The sequence below is a fragment of the Bufo gargarizans genome, chromosome 1 (genome assembly GCF_014858855.1).
Source record: "Bufo gargarizans isolate SCDJY-AF-19 chromosome 1, ASM1485885v1, whole genome shotgun sequence".
In the NCBI taxonomy this organism is placed as follows: domain Eukaryota; kingdom Metazoa; phylum Chordata; class Amphibia; order Anura; family Bufonidae; genus Bufo; species Bufo gargarizans.
Genome location: NC_058080.1, coordinates 250,040,721 through 250,057,110, shown reverse-complemented (window position 1 = coordinate 250,057,110; position 16,390 = coordinate 250,040,721). Strand labels below are relative to the sequence as shown.

General features: G+C 42.5%; 1 protein-coding gene across 3 annotated transcripts in view; it reads right to left on the bottom strand.

Annotated features, from left to right (window-relative positions):
• The window catches only part of LOC122944233 (centromere-associated protein E-like), a 152,396-nt gene that overhangs the window by 18,040 nt on the left and 117,966 nt on the right, over positions 1-16,390 (bottom strand). For all 3 annotated transcript variants that reach the window (XM_044302462.1, XM_044302471.1, XM_044302479.1), the window contains 10 exons: positions 16,171-16,317; positions 15,015-15,176; positions 14,718-14,933; positions 12,257-12,481; positions 7,728-7,937; positions 5,065-5,265; positions 2,704-2,907; positions 2,179-2,291; positions 1,948-2,045; positions 1,686-1,845 (listed from right to left, as the gene is read on the bottom strand). In XM_044302462.1, the coding sequence (XP_044158397.1) occupies positions 1,686-1,845; positions 1,948-2,045; positions 2,179-2,291; positions 2,704-2,907; positions 5,065-5,265; positions 7,728-7,937; positions 12,257-12,481; positions 14,718-14,933; positions 15,015-15,176; positions 16,171-16,317 (1,736 nt within the window). The remainder of the gene's footprint in view (positions 1-1,685; positions 1,846-1,947; positions 2,046-2,178; positions 2,292-2,703; positions 2,908-5,064; positions 5,266-7,727; positions 7,938-12,256; positions 12,482-14,717; positions 14,934-15,014; positions 15,177-16,170; positions 16,318-16,390) is intronic.

The following is a 16,390-nucleotide window of genomic DNA, read 5'->3' as shown; positions in this document are numbered from 1 at the left end:
CCAAGTCTGCTCTGTCTCTCTCCTCTCGTGGCATAAATCTACTTTTACTTGGACCAGGATTGTGCAGAATTTTATAGTTGTATCAATATTTTTTTCCCATTTGTATTAATTTTTTTTAGCCAATATGGTGTTTTTTAACCTCGATTTCATGGTATATTTACATTTGCTGTTTAACATATTCTGGATATTGTCATTTATCAATATTTAGGCAGCCATAATTGGATTATCAGCCAGCCATTCTCCATTATAAATTTCCAGGATAGCTTAAAGGGGTTGTCTCACTTTAGCAAATGGCATTTATTATGTAGAGAAAGTTAATACAAGGCACTTACTAATGTATTGTGATTGTCCATATTGCCTCCTTTGCTGGCTTGATTCATTTTTCTATCACATTATACACTGCTCGTTTCCATGGTTACAACCACCCTGCAATCCATCAGCGGTGGCCGTGCTTACACAATATAGGAAAAAGCACCAGACTATGTGCGCTCCCATGGTCACAGCCACCAGAGAGGCTGACGTTTTTTTTCCTATAGTATGAAAGTAGACCACCACTGATGGATTGCAGGGTGGTCGTAACCACGGAAACGACCAGTGTATAATGTGATAGAAAAATGAATCCAGCCAGCAAAGGAGACAATATGGACAATCACAATACATTACCTTTCTCTACATGATAAATGCCATTTACTGAAGTGAGACAACCCCTTTAAGAGCAGGTATGTTTATTAATTTAACAGGACAACTTTAATATGTTTTATCAGCAGTTGCTACCATACAAGACAAATTTGCTCATGTAAACTTCGACTTGGTGTATACTGTCTACTATGGATATGTCATATACGTCTTTATTGGAAATAAGCATTTAAACGGTGACGTGTTTGGTAGCTCTGGTCAACCGGGGCAATTTTTCTGGTAGTTTTTTTGATAAATGAGGTTCATCGTATCAGACAGATCCAGAATATACCAACATACCCTAATGTTTAGACTTCACTCAAGCAGCGCCGTCTTAGGGCACGACCACATGGTGCGGTTGAGCGGCTATTTAAAGGGGTATTCCCATCAAAGACAATGGGGGCATATCGCTAGGATATGCCCCCATTGTCTGATAGGTGCGGGACCCACACCTATATGGAGAACAGAGCAGGGAGCTCTGTGGCTGGAGGACCACCAAGCGCTAATCCCCGCCTCTCCCATAGAAGGGAATAGGAGCGTGCCCTTAATTTCTATGGGACAGACAGCAATAGCCGAGCCAGTGCTTGGCAATTTTCGGCGGCCCCATAGAAATGAATGGAGGGAGTCTGCGCACGCACGCCTTCATTTTCGGGGCTCCGTCCTCGATATAGGTGCGGAGCCCAGCGGTGGGACCCGCACCTATAGTACAATGGGGGCATATCCTAGCAATACGCCCTATTGTCCGAAATGAGAAAACCCTTTTAAGTACCGCACAACCATATGAGTGACAGCGGGCTCTAATTAAACTAAGGAAGAGTTCACCGTTTAGTCGGTCTGCCTTGCTAATGAACACCAACGAAGCACTGCGGCACCACAGTCCGCTGGTTCTTTTGTTGGAGATCTTTTTGCATTTATGAAGCCTTTTCTCTGATATATGGTCTGAGGGGTGTAGTTTGAGACACTTACAACCAGTGCCCCACTCCTTCCATATTTGTCTAAAGCCGTCATACCTTGAGAGCTGATGCAATTTCTTCTTGTACTGTGTAATCTCTCGTTTTAATGCAGCATTTTCTGACTGAAGTATGAGCATAGCCGTGCTTTGCACAATGCCGCTTCCACCCCCGCATGTCAGAGGGTATTGAGAGGAACTGCTGGTATTTTCTGAACACACTGAAAAAATAAAATAAAAATAAATTTGTATCATATATACAGTACATTTTTCTAGTATTCTCATGTAATGCCCCCACCAAGGTTCAAGCCCAGTTTGCATACCTGAAGTATCGATGTCTTTTTGTGTTCGCCTGAGCTGTTCTCTTAATTTCCGTAAGCTCGCCTCTTTGTCTTCTATACTAGATTTCAAGGATGCAATCCTAAGGAATGCACACAAGTACATGTTTATGTATTGCTAGTCCCAGACAAACTCATTTACATTCATGCATGACGCTTCCAAGAAAAAAATATATAATGTACCAGTCACAGCAAAACCCGGCCTCATGTACTTACTGCTGGTCGGAAGCTTTTGACAACTTCATTCTCTCCATCTCAACCCTGACAACTTGATTTTTGAGGCAGTCAATTTCTTCTTTGTATGGTGCTGCACCTTTGGATACCTTTTCCTTATTTAAAAATTAAAAAAATACAATAAAGAAAATCCCTAAAGTCACAGTTATGACGGATGTGTAAAGACCGATGAAGCAAAATTTTAATGTTTAGCGATCCCGGAAAAAAATACCGTAAAACTGCACTAGCGCTGCATGAAAACTCTTAACCAATAAGGAAGATTTCACGTGCAGAACATTATGAGAAAAACTCCCCCCGCCCCCATTCTGGAGATAGATGTGGGTCCAGAGGTTGGACATGTCCAATGTCAATGCTGAGAATACCCTGCAGCTCTGGCACCTTGATATGACAACACTCAAGAAGGCTCCATAGGCTTCTCAATCCTGCAGTCCTTGCGCGCTCCCCTCCTGTTTTCTACTGTGCAGACTCCACAATATATCTTATCTTAATATTGGAGAGCAAACTTACCTGGAGTGTCTGTATTTCCTTCAGTGCTGTCTCGAAACGTTTTTGTTTTTCATCCATCTTAACCTTCATCTCAGAAAGTTCACCCTCGGCAGTGCTGGAGCGCAGCTTTTCTTTCAGCAGCAATGCATTTTGCTCCTTTTGGTTGATCTCTGCTTTGGCTGAGCTCAATTCATTTTCTAGACCCCGAATTCGGCACTGCATTTTCTAGAAAACACCATTAATAGAGTCATCTCCAGCACGTTATTGGCTGAAACATTGCACTACACACCGGGAAAGAACAGTGAGAACTGCAGTGCCCTCATTACTGCCAAGCGACTAGGATGCCAGCCAATGATGGCAGCAGTGCTACATTAAATCAGATCAATTACAAGATAATTAGAAATATTGCTTACTCATTGGAATTATTAAGGAACCAATTTAGTTCTGAAGAGGCTTTGAGAAACCTATCCATTAGAAATTCCCCTCAATATATCCTCTTAAAACCGCAGCCTTCAAAGTATTCAAAATGGCATTTAGGAAGTTGGTCAACCAGAATGAACACAAAATTACAACAAATATTTTTTGTATACAATTTTTAATTTTAAAATCAATATTTTGGGGAACACAGCAGGTGATACACTAGAAATAACTAATATTTATGACCCTAATTCTGCAGTATCCCATATGTACACTCTAGAATACACAGTGTGGAATTTGGGGCTCTCCATTACTAGGTTGTTTTTCAGACGCCATTCCGTATTTGCAGAGATCTGAGGCCAAAACAACCCTCAAATACATCATTGTGGAAACTACACCCCCCCTCTAGGGTTTTATTGAGCATTGTGACCCCACAAATGTATTACAATTGGTGCGTGAAAAACAAAAGTTGCATTTTTCTAATAAAATGTAGTTTTAGGTCAAAATGTTTTGCAAGAGCTAAAAGGAGAAAAAGCACTCCACAAACGACTACTTAATTTCTCTCAAATACATCAATACCCTACAAATGATGAAAAGCTGTATGGGCAAACTGCAGGTCTCAGACGGGAAGGAGCACTTTTTAGCTTTTGAAGCACCCCTGAAGTACCAGTACAGTCAAGATCCCTAAACAATTACCCCATTTTGAAAAATACACTCCCCAAGAAGTCCAGCTAGGGCTGTAATGACTGTTCAGCACATCGGAGTGCTGCTCTACTTTTTATTCCATATGATCTAGGGACGCTTTTCCCATTAGAGCTTGCACCCTATTTTCCATTCTCAAAGGTTGGTGCTGCCATTTATTACATATATATTTATATATTTTTTTTTTTTACAGACATTAAAAATATATAAAAAAAATCATGTTTAGTGATGGAGTTGTGTGAAGGCTCGTCATTTGCAGGAAGGAATAGACAGCAATAGTATTCTATTGCAGTTTATAGAATAAGTGACCAGAAGAGGACTTTAACCCTTTCAAGACCCAGGCAATGTGTGTGTTTTTCTTCCCCTGTAACATTACTTTTTGTTCGCATACCTGGATAAAGGCTTTTTTTTTTTGCTGGAAAAGTTGTACTTTTAAAAAGGACACTATTTAATTTACCATATAAAGTACTGAAAAACAGGAAAACATTTTTGTGGGGAGAAACTGTTTTTACATTGTTTTACAGTGGTAAAAACAAGCTTACCTTACTCTGCAGGTCAGTACAATTGCAGAGACACAAAAGGTATATACCGTAGTTTTTATAATGCAATGCTACTTTTAAAAAAAATAAGACCTTTGAAAAACTGTTCTGACATCCATAACTTAAGCTATAGTTCTTATTGGTAAAAACTTTAGATTTTTTTAGATTTAGACTTTGTGGCAATACCAATTATATTTTTATTTGCTAAATTTTGAAAGTTTTTTTATGTAATACTTTTTAAAATATAATAAATTTAAATTAAATTAACTGCACTTTTGGGACCTGTAGGGGACGTTAATCCACCATGACAAAGAATTTGCCACACATTAAGGCACTATGACATAGGTACATCATGATGATCGCAGGAGCTGTGCTTGCAACAGCTGGACCCTTACGGCCTCCCCCATCGGTCCCATACAGGCTATACTGCTTTAGAATGCTAGGTATCCCCAAATCACTGTGTATGCAATCAAATTACAGAGCCAAGCCCCCAAAATACAATGGTAGTATTGGCGTTTTTGCATCCCACCCCAAATAAATATTAAATAATGTTGCTATTGGAAAATACAAATAGCCCTAATACAGTTATATTGACGTAAAAACTTATGGCTCGGACTAAGATGTGAAAAAAATAAAAATAAATGCATGGCCCCCAAGGTCCAATACAAGCCTGGACCTTGGGGGTTAATAAACCTCTTTATTAAGTCACGTGGAAATACCATACCTTTAACTCCCCTTGGACATTTTTCAGAGTTTCACGCATTTGGGAATTTTCTTCTTCTAAGATGCTAGAATCGCCACATGGTGCAATTTGTTGCATCCTTTGCAGCAGTTCCTTGTGTTTTCCCTTCTTCTCGTGCAAGTCTGTTTCCAAACTGTTGAGATACATCATAGTGCCCTGCTTTGTTTTAGACTGAGCAATTGCCTGTAACCCAAAAACATACATCAGAAATGTTCACAAGACAGGGAGAGGATTGGGGCCGCAGTGCTGTTAAAACTGACATACAGTAACACACCCACAGCAGTCCTGCCCTTCTCAGGGCGTTTAGCTCTGGGAATATATGAAGAGGACTGCAGCCGCAGTGCTTAGCCCCGATAGTATGCATACAGGGACATAAATCACAGCAGTCCTGCCCTTCTCAGGGCGTTTAGCGCTGGGAATATAAGAAGAGGACTGCAGCCGCAGTGCTTAGCCCAGATAGTACGGTATGCATACAGGGACGTAAATCACAGCAGTCCTGCTCTTCTCAGGGCGTTTAGCGCTGGGAATATAAGAAGAGGACTGCAGCCGCAGTGCTTAGCCCAGATAGTATGCATACAGGGACATAACTCACAGCAGTCCTGCCCTTCTCTGGGCATTTAGCGCTGGGGATATATGAAGAGGACTGCAGCCGCAGTGCTTAGCCCAGATAGTACGATATGCATACAGGGACGTAAATCACAGCAGTCCTGCTCTTCTCAGTATCTTCCCAGGGTGTTTAGTGCGAGAGCACCAGAGTTGCAGCGGTAAGTCAGATAGGCAGGGATAGCTAGGGCACATGTAAGGAGGCAGGGGCAGTTAGAAAAGAGCAGGCTGAGAAGCCTTTCTATGCTGCACAGTTGTCTTCATCACTCAGTAGAACGTTAAAGACAGGCAAGTTACATTTAGGTTTTTTTCCACAGTATGGGCAAATTTTTTTTATTTCTGGTGGTCCCACCACACTGTCGCTCACCATGAAAATGAGGTAGAGAAACAGCCAAGTGATCATGCTTGTTCCCATATCAATCATCAACCCCTTCAGGACAGCAGTGATTGTGGCGTTTTTTTTTCTTACTTTATTTTTTGCTCAACATAGCCGTAGAAGGCTGTGTGTCATGTAGGATCAGTTGTACTCTATGTAAGTGCCATAATGTGGTACCTATACATTAGCATTTAAATTTGCCCACATTTTTTATGGGAAAAAGCTATTCTGCCGCATCTTTTTTTTTTTTTACAGTATACAAAAAAATAAATAAAAATATACACATTTGTGGTGTGTAAATAATATTGTCTTAGGACTGATAATTTATAAAGTTTATTATAAAAATGTTTTTTTTTTCTTCCTACGGTTGCTTTCACTTCTGCATCAAAGGTTCTGTTTGGGACTCCATTATAAATTTGATTATATATAGAAGATAAAAGTCCTGCATGCATTTCTCAGCTATAAAAATGTTCACCCAAGCGGATCCCATTATAGTCAATGGAATCGGTTATGTTCCATTTGTGTCAGATATGTGCCAAATCCAGCACTGGAGTTCTTTTCGTTCCTCTGCTTCTATATAAATATATGTGAAGTAATCAAAGCGCGGTTTCTCCTTTTGGATGCCATGATCAGGTTTGATTGAGACATACAAAGGCTTTATGGCAGTGATCAGAGGCACACTAGTTGCTGCTTCACTTCTCAATGAATGCATACACAAGCATACTTGCTGGATACTAAAGCCAAGTTCACACATCAGTTATGAGCCAAAGCCAGGTGTGGGTCAAAACCACCCAAAGAAAAAAAAAAAAAAAAAAAAAAAAAGTACAAATCTTTCAGTTATACCTTATCTCTGAGTAGGCTTAAAGGGTTTCTGTCACCGGATTTAACCCTATTAAGCTAGCTGACATTAGCACATCACTAATGTCAGCTAAACCTAACTAGACTATTCCTACTTTTATCTATTGCCCCGTTACGCCAGAAATCTAACTTTTATTTTATAATATGCTAATTAGCCTATAGGAGCAGGGAGGGGGGGGGGGGGGCGTTGCTACTGCTCCTAGAGGCTCCATTCTCCCACCTTTGTCACCTCTCTCCAAGTTCTGATCGACAGGGCCAGGCATCGTTCACATCCTTCTGCCAGCCCTGTGGAAATCTCACGCCGGTCGGTATTCTGCGGTATCTCTGAGCCCAGCGCCGCCCTGCTGTTAATTTATTCACTCCTCTCTGGCCTTTTTTTTTTTTCTCCTCAGTGCGCCATAATCCCACACATCCAGGGTCCTGGCAGCAGCCTCAGCGAGTGACATCGGCGCATGGGTGGGATTATGGAGCACTGAGGGAAAAAAAAAAAAAAGGCTGGGGAGGAGTGGATAAATTAACAGCAGGGTGGCGCTGGATACAAACTGCTGGGGGGACAGCCCCTTGGGCACGTTAAGAAGGTAATTAACATACATAAAAGGTTTTTTTTTTTTTATCAAAAATGAGACAAGTGTGGGTTAAACTAATATATTTTAATGAGATAATGGAGACCAATAGGATGATACCAAAATCTCAATATCAAAAATCGGACTGACAGAATCCCTTTAATGGCCAATTTAGCTAATAAGCCCCCCCACCCATAAAAAACTGATCTGCCAAACTATATCATGAACACAATTATGTACGGTACCTTCAGTTTCTTTGTTAAATATTGAATTGCTCCAGCAAGCCGTCTGTTCTCCTGAAGCACTCCATCACGGAGCTTTTCCGTGTCCAAGTGTAAGCCTTTAAAATCTTCTAGCCACACCGTGAATTCTTGTTTGCATTTCATTTCTTCTTGAAGGTCCGTTTCTATACTCTTTATAGTAACCTGAACCTCGGAAAAGCAATCTTCAATTTGCTAAACATATAAATAAAATAAAAAATTACACAATTATAATTAACCACTTAAGGACCACAGGTTTATACCCCCCTAGTGACCAGGCCCTTTTTTTTACAAATCGGCACTCCACAACTTTAGCGGTTTATTGCTCGGTCATGCAACTTACCACCCAAATTAATTTTACCTCCTTTTCTTCTCACTAATAGAGCTTTCATTTGGTGGTATTTCATTGCTGCTGACATTTTTACTTTTTTTGTTATTAATCGAAATTTAACGATTTTTTTGCAAAAAAATGACATTTTTCACTTTCAGTTGTAAAATTTTGCAAAAAAAAACGACATCCATATATAAATTTTTCGCTAAATTTATTGTTCTAAATGTCTGATTAAAAAAAAATGTTTGGGTAAAAGTTATAGCGTTTACAAACTATGGTACAAAAATGTGAATTTCCGCTTTTTGAAGCAGCTCTGACTTTCTGAGCACCTGTCATGTTTCCTGAGGTTCTACAATGCCCAGACAGTACAAACACCCCACAAATGACCCCATTTCGGAAAGTAGACACCCTAAGGTATTCGCTGATGGGCATAGTGAGTTCATAGAACTTTTTATTTTTTGTCACAAGTTAGCGGAAAATGATGATTTATTATTATTTTTTTTTTTTTTCTTACAAAGTCTCATATTCCACTAACTTGTGACAAAAAATAAAAACTTCCATGAACTCACTATGCCCATCACGAAATACCTTGGGGTGTCTTCTTTCCAAAATGGGGTCACTTGTGGGGTAGTTATACTGCCCTGGCATTCTAGGGGCCCTAATGTGTGGTTAGTAGTTTGAAATCAAAATGTGTAAAAAATGGCCTGTGAAATCCAAAAGGTGCTCTTTGGAATGTGTGCCCCTTTGCCCACCTAGGCGGCAAAAAAGTGACACACATCTGGTATCGCCGTACTCAGGAGAAGTTGGGGAATGTGTTTTGGGGTGTCATTTTACATATACCCATGCTGGGTGAGAGAAATATCTCAGCAAAAGACAACTTTTCCCATTTTTTTTAATACACAGTTGGCATTTGACCAAGATATTTATATCACCCAGCATGGGTATATGTAAAATGACACCCCAAAACACATTGCCCAACTTCTCCTGAGTACGGCGATACCAGATGTGTGACACTTTTTTGCAGCCTAGGTGGGCAAAGGGGCCCACATTCCAAAGAGCACCTTTAGGATTTCACCGGCCATTTTTTACAGATTTTGATTTCAAACTACTTCGCACACATTAGGGCCCCTAAATTGCCAGGGCAGTATAAGTACCCCCCACAAGTGACCCCATTTTGGAAAGAAGACACCCCAAGGTATTCCGTGATGGGGCATGGCGAGTTCCTGGAATTTTTTATTTTTTGTCACAAGTTAGTGGAATATGAGACTTTGTAAGGAAAAAAAAAAGTAAAAAAATAAAAAAATTCTAGGAACTCGCCATGCCCCTCACGGAATACCTTGGGGTGTCTTCTTTCCAAAATGGGGTCACTTGTGGGGTAGTTATACTGCCCTGGCATTCTAGGGGCCCTAATGTGTGGTAAGTAGTTTGAAATCAAAATGTGTAAAAAAGGACCTGTGAAATCTGAAAGGTGCTCTTTGGAATGTGGGCCCCTTTGCCCACCTAGGCGGCAAAAAAGTGACACACATCTGGTATCGCCGTACTCAGGAGAAGTTGGGGAATGTGTTTTGGGGTGTCATTTTACATATACCCATGCTGGGTGAGAGAAATATCTCTGCAAAAGACAACTTTTCCCATTTTTTTATACAAAGTTGGCATCTGACCAAGATATTTTTCTCACCCAGCATGGGTATATGTAAAATGACACCCCAAAACACATTCCCCAACTTCTCCTGAGTACGGCGATACCACATGTGTGACACTTTTTTGCAGCCTAGATGCGCAAAGCGGCCCAAATTCCTTTTAGGAGGGCATTTTTAGACATTTGGATCCCAGACTTCTTCTCACACTTTCGGGCCCCTAAAAAGCCAGGGCAGTATAAATACCCCACATGTGACCCCATTTTGGAAAGAAGACACCCTAAGGTATTCCGTGAGGGGCATGGCGAGTTCCTAGAATTTTTTTTTTTGGCACAAGTTAGCGGAAATTGATTTTTTTTGTATTTTGTCACAAAGTCTCCCTTTCCGCTAACTTGGGACAAAAATTTCAATCTTTCATGGACTCAATATGCCCCTCATGGAATACCTTGGGGTGTCTTCGTTCCGGAATGGGGTCACATGTGGGGTACTTATACTGCCCTGGCATTTTAGGGGCCCTACAGCGTCAGAAGAAGTCTGGAATATAAATGTCTAAAAAAATTTACGCATTTGGATTCCGTGAGGGGTATGGTGAGTTCATGTGAGATTTTATTTTTTGACACAAGTTAGTGGAATATGAGACTTTGTAAGAAAAAACCAAAACAAAAAAAATTTCCGCTAACTTGTGCCCAAAAAAATGTCTAAATGGAGCCTTACAGGGGGTGATCAATGACAGGGGGGTGATCAGGGAATCTATATGGGGTGATCACCCCCCTGTCATTGATCACCCCCCTGTAAGGCTCCATTCAGACGTCCATATGATTTTTTACGAATCCACGGATACATGGATCGGATCTGCAAAACACATGTGGACGTCTGAATGGAGCCTTACAGGGGGGTGATCAATGACAGAGGGGTGATCACCCAAATAGTCTCCCTGATCACCTCCGTCATTGATCACCCCCCTGTAAGGCTCCATTCAGACGTCCATATGATTTTTTACGGATCCACGGATACATGGATCGGATCCGCAAAACACATGCGGACGTCTGAATGGAGCCTTACAGGGGGGTGATCAATGACGGAGGTGATCAGGGAGTCTATATGGGTGATCACCCCTCTGTCATTGATCACCCCCCTGTAAGGCTCCATTCAGACGTCCGCATGTGTTTTGCGGATCCGATCCGTGGATCCGTAAAAAATCATACGGACGTCTGAATGGAGCCTTACAGGGGGGTGATCAATGACAGGGGGGTGATCAGGGAGTGTATATGGGGTGATCACCCCCCCCTGTCACTGATCACCCCCCTGTAAGGCTCCATTCAGACGTCCGTATGTGCTTTGCGGATCCGATCCATGTATCCGTGGATCCGTAAAAATCATACGGACGTCTGAATGGAGCCTTACAGGGGGGTGATCAATGACAGGGGGGTGATCAATGACAGGGAAGTGATCAGGAAGTCTATATGCGTGATCACCCCCTTGTCATTGATCACCCCCCTGTAAGGCTCCATTCAGACGTCCGTATGTGCTTTGCGGATCCGATCCATGTATCCGTGGATCCGTAAAAATCATACGGACGTCTGAATGGAGCCTTACAGGGGGGTGATCAATGACAGGGAAGTGATCAGGAAGTCTATATGCGTGATCACCCCCTTGTCATTGATCACCCCCCTGTAAGGCTCCATTCAGACGTCCGTATGAGTTTTGCGGATCCGATCCATGTATCCGTGGATCCGTAAAAATCATACGGACCTCTGAATGGAGCCTTACAGGGGGGTGATCAATGACAGGGGGGGTGATCAATGACAGGGGGGGTGATCAATGACAGGGGGGGTGATCAATGACAGGGGGGGGTGATCAATGACAGGGGGGGGTGATCAATGACAGGGGGGGTGATCAATGACAGGGGGGGTGATCAATGACAGGGGGGGGTGATCAGGGAGTCTATATGGGCTGATCAGTGGTTTATAAAGGGTTAATAAGTGACAGGGGGGGGGTGTAGTGTAGTGTAGTGGTGTTTGGTGCTACTTTAGTGAGCTACCCGAGTCCTCTGGTGGTCGATCCTAACAAAAGGGACCACCAGAGGACCAGGTATATTAGACGCTGTTATCAAAACAGCGTCTAATATACCTGTTAGGGGTTAAAAAAATCACATCTCCAGCCTGCCAGCGAGCGATTGCCGCTGGCAGGCTGGAGATCCACTCGCTTACCTTCCGTTCCTGTGAACGTGCGCGCGTTCACAGGAAATCTCAGCTCACGCGAGATGACGCCTATTGGCGTTAGCGTAGCCTGGGAGAGCTGCCGCGATGACGCCTTTCGGCGTTAGCGTGGCGGCAAGCGGTTAAGTTAAGAAGAAAAATAAAAAATGAATCCTTAAGTGGCAAATCTTATCAGGGTGTTAGAGCATGTGGATTCCTGCCAATGGCACTGGTTAGACACTGCAGTTGCAGGGCGATTACCAGTAATGAATGTATGTGCATCGCAGCACAAGTTCGTGTGGATCGAGCCCAATTCATTAATAAGATGCAGTCTGGTGGCATACATACCTTCATCACCTCAATTTTATTAGTGATCAGCTGGCTCAGGAATTCAAGTTCACAAAACTTAAGGTCCTCTGCTGCACATTTACACCATTTTGTACCACGCTGTTCAAGAGACTGACATCGAAGAAGCAGCTCGTCATTCTTCTTTTGCACTGCACGCAGTTCGGTCTCATAGTTCTGGACAACACTGGAATGTTCCTGTTTGACTACTGCGTTCCTGTATACGATCTATGAAACAAAGAAACCATTAACATTTCTAAAACTATGCTTGGGGTGCACACCAATGATGGCGTTTTCCTGCACTTTCGCTCCAGCTACAGCCTTCCCATAGGGACTAAGCTAAATTGGTTTTAGTGCAGGGTCTCATACAGGTCTGCAAAATGTATATATATTTTTTTTATTATTTTGGAACCTGTTTTGCAGACAGCACAGCTCCCTGTTTTCACCTAAGCTAAGGGGGGGAACTGGAGGACCACAAAACCACAGTTCCTTTCCCACCTCACATCACCAAAACTGTCTCCTGCCAGCCCAGGGTTCACACTTTGGTAACCAAACCCTACCAGTGTAACCCTCACCAAGAGGCAGTACACTGAAGGAGGAAATCGAAGAGGAGAACACAGCACAGGCCAACCCCTCCCTAGCCCCTACAATCCCTTTTGCTTCCAGCTCATCATTCCCTTATATGTTCCCTCCCCTTTAACTTCTGCCTTGGTCCACCAGAACATATCGGACTGAGGGACTGCTCATCATCCTAGTTGCTCCAGACATGCCTTGGCAGATGTGGTATGAGTCTCTTGTCCCCTCTTGGCAAACTAACCTCTTCCTCTACAGGGGGCTCCCCGCTCCCAAAGGTCTTTGCTGAGTTTAAAGGCATGTCTGTTGAAGCAGTGTTCTAAGAGCCAGAGGATTCTCCGAACCCGTCTTCTCAACTATGATCAAGGCCAGGAAACCTGCATCCTGCCCCACCAGCTGCTCAGTTCATTTTGTGGTTGCTCCACGGGCAATGGGGCACCAATTATTGTGATCGGTGAGGCTCCCGGTGCCAATATCGAGAAGGGGGCTCCAGACAGTCATCAGCAAGTGAACGCGATTTTAGGGGAGCTCCGATCACACAGCTTTTTATGGGGGCCTTACATGTAAATTCATTGCCATCCTGTGCACACATGCAAATATATTAATGTCTCTAATCGCAATGCATTTATATGAGGAACCCTCTATATAATGCGGTGCTATCAGAGCCATAGGAACATAAGAGTATATGTGCAGGTAATAAACACTGGAAGTGCTCCAATGATGCTGCCCATAGTATATTGTAAAAGCTGTGCAATCGGAGCTCAGAGTACTTATTACTACCAGTACACAAGCTTAAAGGGAACCTGTCACCTGGATTTTGTGTATAGAGCTGAGGACATTGGTTGCTAGATGGCCGCTAGCACATCCGCAATACCCAGTCCCCATAGCTCTGTGTGCTTTTATTGGGTAATTAAACAATTTGATACATATGCAAATTAACCCGAGATGAGTCAGAGCTTGAAAATATGACTCTTCTCTGGTCACACAAGTAAGATATGACTTATGTTAATTTGCATATGTATCAAATCGTTTTTTTTACACAATAAAAGCACACAGAGCTATGGGGACTGGGTATTGTGGATGTGCGAGTGGCCATCTAGCAACCCATGTCCTCAGCTCTATACACAAAATGGTGACAGGTTCCCTTTACTATTCTCATGGTTACAATTGCACTGCTTTATAGGGGACATGCTATGTAAAAACATAGTAACACGCAAGAGTGTCACCGTTTCATTCTCCTGTCCAATGATGTCCTCCAGAAGTGGGAGGGCATACATGAACAGTATTCATAGCGGAGGTGTGGAGCAGTTATGAATTCACCCTTCCCTGGTCAATTTGCAAAGTCGATACAGGCAGAAAGTTAAAAGGCCAGTACAGAAAATACATGCAGTAACATGCCCGATCATATCTAAAGATACTTTGAGGTTAGTGTCCCTTTAATTGCACGGGGCAGAGTGGCAGTACTAGTGGAAACTACGAAGGGGCTTACAGCTTCCTCACTATGCTTATCAGTGGGTAAAAGTTGCATATCAGTTACCTTTACATGTCATCGCAACCGTGTATTCCCTGCTACTTAACAAGAAGCAAATGTGAAGAGCGTTTTATCCCAGAAGGCATTGTCCCAAGCGCTCTCTACCAGCTGGATGTGCAGAATCCAAATATGTACCTTCTGACACACCCCTAGGAGCTTAAACCATTATAGACTAGAACCAGGGCTTTTTTTCTGGCGGAAGGCACCGGAATGGCGTTCCGCCAGCTTTTGACATGGCAGCCTGCCATGCTCCAGCATCGCAGGCTGCGATGTATCAGCGGGGAGGGACTGGGAGGAGGAGCTGGGGGTCGAGTTCCACCACCTTTTCTCAAAGAAAAAAAGCCCCGACTAGAACTTTACCTTAAACCTGTTGAGAAGAGTTTGCATTTGAGAATTTAGCTTGGTGTGTTCAGTTTCCAGATTTCCAAAGGCCTTCGAGAGCGTTGACGAGAGAGATTCTTTTATAACACCCATTGACTGTTTTTGAGCTTCAGTTTCACTTTGAAGATCACTGGAGAGGTTGGTCAGCAGACTGTGATGATTTGAGTATACAGTAGAAATGTTCACCATAAGATCCTATATATAAGAATAATTGCAATAATTAATTAAGCCAGCCACTAGTAATTCCTGCCTTACAACCTGTAAACAGACAGTTACCTGCCATTCTTGAGTCTTTCTTTCCGCAACTTCAGTACGTTCCGCTAGTTCATCTTCTTGTGTAGGTTCGCTCTGTACTAAACGCAAAACTGTAATTTCTTTCTCCTGGAGATCTACCTTTTCACACAGTTTAAAGTACTTCATCTTTTCATCTGTTAACTCCTTGAATAAATTAGTTAACAATATATCAGGATCAGCACAAGACAAACAAACAATCTAATATATAAGGCTATGGACCCCTTTCAGGGCAATTTTTTTTATGACTGCATTTTACTCAGTTTGGGCTAAAACCCTTTTTCTTTTATTGGTCTTCATTAAAAATAGTTTTAAACAACTGTTAGAAATCTGTCAGGGTATAGAGTATCCCTTCTCCGTCCCGTCAGCTGACGGCTCATGTTAAGGGCCCTTGCACACGACCGTATGCCCTCCAAATTATACGCTCCGTGAGTGGGACATATGTCCTGGAGCGGTATTGATCGTGCGCACGGGAGCACACAGCATCATAGATTACAATGATGCTGTGCATGTCGGGCTGCCCACGGGACTATTGTCCCACACTCATAAGATCATACGAGTGCGGGACATAGCCCCCACTGGCGGCCCGAAGCATAATTGTAATCTACAGCATCACTGTAATCTATGATGCTGTATGCTCCCGATCAATGTCGCTCTGGGACATATGGCCCACTCATAGACCGTATATCTCGGAGGGCATAAGGTCGTGTGTAAGGGCCCTTGGCCTCATCTCTGATCTTCTGACCTCAAAAACACAAAACGAATATAAATATGCCTTCAATGAGTGTTTATGAGGTCAACAGTCTGGTGATGGGACTGAGAAATTATACTCTTCACACGAAAGATCTTTAAACCTGTGCATCTCCAAAAACTGATGACCATTTTTAATAAAGACCAACTGGAAAAAAAAAAAAAAAAAAGAAGATTTTTAGCCCAAAATGAATAAAATGCAACCAGAAAAAATTCCCTGAAGGTATCTATAGTCTTTAATTTGAAATAAAATAATCCATTAACTCAGGAACCATACTGCAAATATATACACACGCTCGACCACCATTTTATTCAAATGAGGGACACTGGGATCCCCTTCTCATAACCCCCTATCAAGTGGTAACCAAGTTTGAAATGGCAGCAAACTTACCTGCTGCTTTTGCTCTTCCAGAGAAGAAATTTTCTGTAGCATTTCATTAGCTTCATTAACTTTCTCAACTAGATGCGCCTTGTTCTCATCGCGCTCCATCTTCACAGCCTCAAGTTCTGTTTGCAAAGACCTCAGCTCTTCTTGTAGCTGTGCAAATAAACCCATCAGACCATTTAATGTACAGCTGCTAGAGAACAGGTAAGTTACCGTTCATACACAG